Source organism: Montipora foliosa, chromosome 1 (genome assembly GCF_036669935.1).
Source record: "Montipora foliosa isolate CH-2021 chromosome 1, ASM3666993v2, whole genome shotgun sequence".
Classification (NCBI taxonomy): domain Eukaryota; kingdom Metazoa; phylum Cnidaria; class Anthozoa; order Scleractinia; family Acroporidae; genus Montipora; species Montipora foliosa.
In genome coordinates, this window is record NC_090869.1 from 15,355,071 (window position 1) to 15,362,570 (window position 7,500).

Consider the following 7,500-nt stretch of genomic DNA (forward strand, 5'->3'; position numbering starts at 1 on the left):
AATTACAATGTTTCCATGGCAACTTTTCCTACAGTGTAAAAGGGGCGTCTTACTAACGTAATTTGTTACCCATGGTATTAATAGCTAATGAATTGGTATACTCGTGAAATTAGGGAATAATCTAATTTAAACGCGCATTTTGAGGCTCGCACTGCGGATGTAAGGAATCTTTTTGAACATTTTTGCAATAGTGGCACATGCTAATCAGTCAACTAATAAACCAGCACTTAATACTGAAAGTACATTTTATAATTAGCCATTCCTATAAATTCGTGCCCGATGAACCAGATAATTATAGAAAGTCTAAATTTCACAAAGAATGAATTTGGCTCGTTGGTGGTGAAGACAGAGAACTTGTCTACAAACCTGGAGGGTCCAAGTTCGAGTACCGGTAAGAGCATACTGCAGTTCTTTACTCCCTTAGTTACTATGATAGCTGATTTAAACTAGGTAGAGTGCATATTCATCCTTGGTGAAATTTATCCTTAGTAAAAATGGATTCAAACTGAGACCGCATTTGACCTTTGCTGTTTTGCCCGCCTTTTCTCTAAAAAGGAACCGCTAGCAGTCTAGTTGAATTGTGGGAAATAGGCCCTTCAACAAGTTGGGCATTGTTTAACGACGTTGAAGGAAAACAGAAATAAGTTCTACTCTGTTTAAATTAACAAGTTTCAATTAGTCTCAAGAGGCAGACGACTTGAAATTCAACATTTGATCATTAACAAATGACGCACTGTGTTAAACCGTGTGTCAAGGGCTTAACCTCGAATTTTCTACTGCTCACTCTAGGTCATATCGAACTGATGAAGAAGTACTACAAGACTATCAATCTGTCATCGTATGATCTACCTAAAGTCCTAAAAGAGCGAGGTGTAGACGACCCGGATAAACTCCCAGGTTTCCATTACCGAGACGATGCCTTGAAGCTGTGGAACGCCATCAAGGAATTCGTCACAAAACTCATGTCAATTTATTATCAGTCAGATGAAGAAATGGAGAAGGTATCTCGAAAAAGTGAAGTTTAATTTTGATCTATTTTCACGACACCAAACCCAATGTTCATACTTCGATCAATCACAAAAGGCGATGGAAATTAAACAAGTCACTTCTCGTTGATTTGAGTTTCTGAATGTTGCACTTATCGCCTAGACCCCAATATCGCCTGGACCCCAATTTGAACTCACCAAGTATTTTCAGTGGCTTGTCAAAAGCAAAAAATTGTTGATTTGCCCTTATCAACTCGTTTCATAAGACCAAATTTCTTGTTTCACTCTCCGCCAACGAGACTCGACGTTTTCTTCAAAAGCCACTCCAAAATTCGTCCTTAAATTAAAAATACATTCGACAGTTACTTTTCTTACTCCGCAGGACACGGAACTGCAGGCTTGGATTCTGGATCTCCACGACAACGGTTATCCAATCAGAGAAGGTGAAAGTGATCACGGCTTTCCCTCTTCATTGAAAACCGTTGAGCAGCTCATCCACTTGCTCACAATTGTCATTTTTACTTGCTCGTGTCAGCACGCAGCCTTCAATTTCTCGCAAATGGATACATTTGGCTTCCCGCCGAATTCCCCCGCCCTCATGCGGCAGCCACCTCCCACACAGAAAGGCGTATTGACTGAGAAAGATATCATGAAAGGCCTTGCCACTAAGCATCAGGCAGGAGTTACCATAGCAACGGTGTTCGACTTGACTCGTATTTTTCCTGATCAGGTAAGCAATAAGAGGGATATTTTTCCTACGAATACAATGCTAAAACGGTACCCCAACATATCCAGATTTTCACTTACAAATGATACTCCTGTTCTCTCCATTGGTACTCATGATTTTTTTGCATGAATTTTGATTTCGTAGTATAAATGTTAATACACAAACAAACACACCAGCGTTAGCTCGGAGACGATAAGCAAAAAAGCTATCTATTCTGGTTTGCCGATGTTGGTGAAAGTAGAGAATATTCACTTCCACTTCGGTGGATATTTCGTTTCTAGTACGCCAGGATTCCCTTAGCTGGAGCTTCCATACGTATTGTTCCCTTCAGAGTCAACCCTGTCCCGTGTTTTTTTATTTTTAGAACTGCTATGTTTTGAAATACCTTCGTGTTTCGGGTGTGCTGCATGTGACGTAAGCGGTGGATGGACATAGGCCTCCTATAATTGGCTATTGTGAAAACACCCACGAAAATTGCCCTGGGAGGTGCTTCCAAAAATAAAAGATACGAGACAGGGTTGACTGAGACGATATGGGAGATGGAAGCTCCGAGTAATGGGCTTATGAGTATACCGATTGGCCTTGTATGGAAACTGGTTGCGCCGGTTGTTTTGTAAGAGTTCAGAGTTCAGAATTGAATTTTATAAGGCAATTATTCAGTTCGCCCATGTTGGATATGAAATTGTTTTGGGTGGTTTGTAACCAACTTATGGAGATCGATTTGACTTTGGTGTAATGTGCAATTGCTGGTGGACGAATAAAAGAAGCTAATGAGAGATCTTTTGGCTGTTCTTTCGTACACCGGATCCAAAATAATTAAATGCCCATAAAACAAGAACAAAGCGAACATAACAAACCTAATTAGCAAGGCCTAATCGGAACGACAATGGTTCTTTCATCCATTTTAGTCCAGTATATGAAAGTCTAACCGGTCTTTTGTTTTCGTTCCGCCAACATGGTACCGATAACGCAACGTGAAAACCAAATGTAGCCAACTCGGCGCAGCAAATTTCCCTTTCGTAAACGTTCGTTGCCATTTGAAACGGTCGTTGCCATTTGAAACGGTCGATGCCATTTATAACGGGCGACTATACACACTTCACTTCAAAGAAAATTAAAAGAAACAAACTAAGAAAAAATATTAACGAAAATTAACACAAAAAAGGAAAAAAAAACATTTATAAAAGAAAAACTGGAGGAAAAAAAGAGTCCGAAAATCTCAAGACTCGAACTCGGGTTCTTAGCCCTCACCCTAATTAACAGAACCCTAACCAGAACCCTAACTCATATGACCAGCGAGACACAACTCCCAGTAACCGAAACCTTTGAGTTCTTAGACCTAATGAGTGTAATTCAGAGCTAAGAAAATGGCATCGACCGTTTCAAATGGCAACGACCGTTCTGAGAAATGGCAACGACCTTTTCAAATGGCAACGACCGTTTACGAAAGGGAAATAAGCCTCGACACACTTCGTTTAGATGGCAATTTACTACCTCATATCCAACACAATAAGTTTTAATTTTTTCTCTCACTTCGCTTCCAGCGTTTCCTTGGTGACTATGCGGACAACGGCTTCACGGAAATGACCGCAAGGGAAGCCATTTTGCGATTTCAGGGAAAGCTCCATCGCCTCTCAAGATCAATCAAAAAACGAAATGAGACCTTGAAGTTTCCTTACGCGTACTTGCTACCGGAGAGAATACCAAACAGTATTGCCATTTAATGTCATTCGCATGGATAATTACGCAGTTATGACAAAGAGACATCGTTGACGTCACCTCTTTTTAATTAGGGAGCTTACGAAACGAGGACGACGACGGCTACGAGGACTTCATTTAAAAATACGAGTTCGCGTTATTCATATCACTACGAAACTAACCTGACTTCTTAACAATGTCATGAATTAAAGTAGGTGAAATAGGCTCTTTGCGATTAAGTGCACGGTTACCAAGAATTCTCTTTGACGCCGACCTTACGGCCTCAACAATCGGATCATCAGTTGGGGAGGGAATTCCCGTCACGTCATGGGCCAACTTTAAGCCATAGAAAGCGGAATCGACTGCGCTAGGGGAATGTGTTTCCCCTATAAGATGTTGCAAATACAAAGCCACATAAAAAGGGGAAGCGGGGAACGCGTTCCCATCTAGCTTATCAAGCGCAAACTGCTTCCACTTGCGGAAAGCACGACTGTAAGCCACTACAGTTCCATTTTCTCTGGAGGAGAGCACCGTCGTCTTCGATCGATCTTCCAGTCCCTTGAGCGAGACGTCGAGCGGCTTGTCCCGGGGTGACCAAAATCCAGACTGAAAACGAGAATAAGGAAAATGAACCACGAACGGGTTCCTTTAATTACCAACAATACTGAATAGATTCTTAACGCGATACAATTGCCGCGTCATGAGCAAGCAAAACTATGAATCAAGTCCATAATTGTTTGGCAGTTGTTTTGGAACGTCATGGGAACGTCATGACCAGCAGTCCATAAACTAAGTGCAAAAGACTTGAAGCAATTACGCTGAATACGAGTAAAACAAGGCTGAGATGGTAACAAAACGCGGGGGGGGGGGGAGTTAATTACAGCGGTCGCAGTTTTTATTGCACTTCGTGCAAAAGCAGGAGGACTTCCACAAGGGGAGGATAACAGTGCCTCTCGCGTTATACAATCCCATGTGCTTCAGTACTCTAATTAACAAACACACTGGGGAACAAATCCAATTATTATCGTGCCCCCAGTCTTGGGAGAATGCATCGACTGCTTCACAACCATTCTGAAAAAATCTCGTGTTAAATCTTGGTACCTTAGCATTATAGGAACAAGCAAATCTGTCAACAGTATGGGGCCCCCAAAAATGGTCAATTCTTTGAAAGATCGCATCATTAATGGTATAGTAATCATGATCAATAAATTTGCTAATAGCATCAGCCCTATCGTTAAGATCCCTAGGGATCCACTTAACCTTCAGTAATATGTGAAACGTAAGACAGATCTGGAAAACTAGGAGGGCTAATTGGTGCAAATCAGCTTTCCTACTACCGTTTACAATTATAGACTCGACGTTCTGGTCATCGGTGCACCAGAAAACCTTAAAACCAGAAAAGTGATTGGCGAAAGCCTCCACTGCGAGAGAAACAGCTTTGAGCTCTCTCCATGTGGAGCTTTGGGCACTCTCTTCAGGAGACCAGTTCTGATGAAACACTAAATTAGAGTTCTCTACGAAAGCACCACAAGCCGAATTGGAGGCATCTGAGTACGTGACCTTGACCGGAAGGGGGTGAGTCGACCAATAGACCTTTCCATTTAGGGGGACCACGTTGTTGTTCCAGAAAATGATTTCTGAAAGAAAATCATCTGAAAGAAAAACTTCGTTATCCCAGGAGTGGGCCGAGTTAACAACCGAAAAAAGAAATCTAGTCATTAAACGGGCAACGGGACCCACACAGCTAGAGAGGGAAATGATTTGACCCGTTACGCTGGCGACGCTTCTCACATGGACTTTGCGGGGAGGCGGACGAGACGACAGATCAACAAGGCCAGCGGTTAACTTTTGAATGCGCTCGTCAGTTTGCTGTGGAAGAGAGCCCGAAAGGGAGCACACAAAATTGAAAATATCTGTATACACCAGTGCCAAAATCCCAAGAGAAGGCGAGAAATTTTCTGTGGTCCGGAAAAATTTCAACATGGTGGTAACCGGACTTAAGGTCAAATTTGAACAAGTAATAATTGCGACTAAATATCTGTGTGGTGACGCTCAGGTCTTCGCATTTAAACTTCTCCTTGTAAATACATACATACATACATACTTTATTGAACCTCCCCAAAGGGGCTTTTCAGGAACAATAATAATTATAAAATAATAATTTACATAATTATTTAAATTATTTACAAGATCAAAATAACCAATCGTACGTATTTACAAGATTAAAATAAGCAATCATCACTATCAATTACATAACTACTTATCACGATATCAATCACTTCCTAAAAAATCCCTTAGCAGTTTGTTCCTTAAACGCTTCTTAAAGATTATTTCGTTGCTACAAAGTTTCAAATTAGATTCCAAGGAATTCCATATGCTAACAGTTCGGTAATAAAAAGTTCTCTGACCAGAGGCAGTTTTAAAAAGAGGGATATTTAAAAATTGGGAACTCCTGGTTGTATAACTATTTACATCAGAACGTTTGGTGAAAATAGTGCTCAGGTATTCAGGGGCACGACAATTCATACATTTAAAAGCCAAAATGGTATTTCGATAATAAAGCTGACTGGATACTGGAAGCCACTTAAGGCGTTTCAGTTCAGGCGTAACATGATCATATTTCCGAATTCCACTTACTATTCTACACGCAAAGTTTTGTACCGATTGTAATTTGTCGATATTTAACTTCGAGCAGTTGGCCCACACGTTCGAACAATAAAACAATTTGCTAAAAACTAAGGCATTAATAACTATCAAAAGGGTCTTTCTGTCGAATGCATGTTTGACGCGGTTAATCTGCCCGAGAGAAGACATGCATGACGAAACGGTCTTAATAATGTGATTGTTGTACGATAAATGAGGGTCCAATAACACTCCCAGGTCCTTTGCAGTTTCACTAGGTGATAAGTCCTTCCCTAATAAAGATAGGGTGATATCTTGAAGCTTGGGTAGCATTTTTCTGGTACCAAACACCATAAGTTTGGATTTATCAGGATTTAGCAGTAAATAGTTTCTGAAGCACCAGTTACACACTTTAAATAAATCTTCATTCATTTCTGCCACGGCAATGTCTTTGTTCTGAAGCTTGAAGGAGACTTGAAGCTTTGTATCATCTACGTAGCTATGGGAAATGCATTTCTGTGGAACAGCAGGAAGGTCGTTTACATAAATGCTAAAAAGGAGTGGGCCCAGGATGCTACCTTGTGGGACACCACTACTTAGTGGCAGGGACTCGGACAACGTAGAGTTTATCCTTACAACTTGCTGGCGATCACTGAGGTAACTGCGGAACCACTGGAGACAGGTGTTAGAGGCGCCAACATCCTTCAACTTAAGTAACAGAATTTCATGACTGATGCTATCGAAAGCCTTGCTCATATCCAATAACACCATTGCCGTAAATAACACCAATAATACCAATAACACCAATAATTATATCCAATAACACCATTGCCGTAAATAAATAACCCTAACCGTAAATAAACTGGTTGACATGTCGAAGATCCAAATTAGCCGTTGCTTTCCCGAACTGTGGATCGAGACTGAAAGCGGCTTAATAATATTAGGCTTACAAGTTACCTCTTCAATTAAGTCGAAGCGAAGTAAATCGTTGACAGCATGGGAAACAAAGTCACTGTTCTCACGTGCAGAAGTGTTGTTGCCCTTGGTAAAAGGTGTTGGAAGTTGAAAAAAGGGAATTTTATAACCCTGCATCATAACATTCAAAGTGAAGTGCGAAACTTCCAAAGTACACCAAAAATTGACAAACATTCTAAGACGGCCGCGCACCGATGAACAGTCAAATCGACCGCAAGTGGGCCTGAATCTTTAATGGAATCGAGTATAAGACAATCAGCACAAGAGGAAGAACTAGAATCTAAATCAAGGACACCGTCTAGTTCCGATTGCAAGGGCGAACTGCTAACTTTAATATCAACAGAGGAAAGAACTACACCTGAGTTGTCGGGGTCCTCTAGTCACTTTGGTGTTGTGTGCTGCTGGGCCATTGAAGGACAAGATGCACGCCAGTGGCCAGGTTTACCGCACGCGAAACATGTCCCCGAATTAGGACGAGCCAAACGACCAGGA

General features: G+C 41.3%; 1 protein-coding gene and 1 pseudogene across 1 annotated transcript in view; one reads left to right on the forward strand and one right to left on the reverse strand.

The window, feature by feature from the left end:
* LOC137990920 (allene oxide synthase-lipoxygenase protein-like) overlaps positions 1-3,691 on the forward strand; it is a 23,939-nt gene extending 20,248 nt beyond the window's left edge. Inside the window, exons 12-14 of the mRNA XM_068836041.1 lie at positions 790-1,001; positions 1,369-1,716; positions 3,258-3,691. Coding sequence (XP_068692142.1) covers positions 790-1,001; positions 1,369-1,716; positions 3,258-3,437 — 740 coding nt within the window. The 3' untranslated portion in view covers positions 3,438-3,691. The remainder of the gene's footprint in view (positions 1-789; positions 1,002-1,368; positions 1,717-3,257) is intronic.
* Positions 3,692-7,279: 3,588 nt separating this feature from the next.
* Positions 7,280-7,500, reverse strand: part of LOC137981736 (serine/threonine-protein phosphatase 4 regulatory subunit 2-like) — a 1,495-nt pseudogene continuing 1,274 nt past the window's right edge.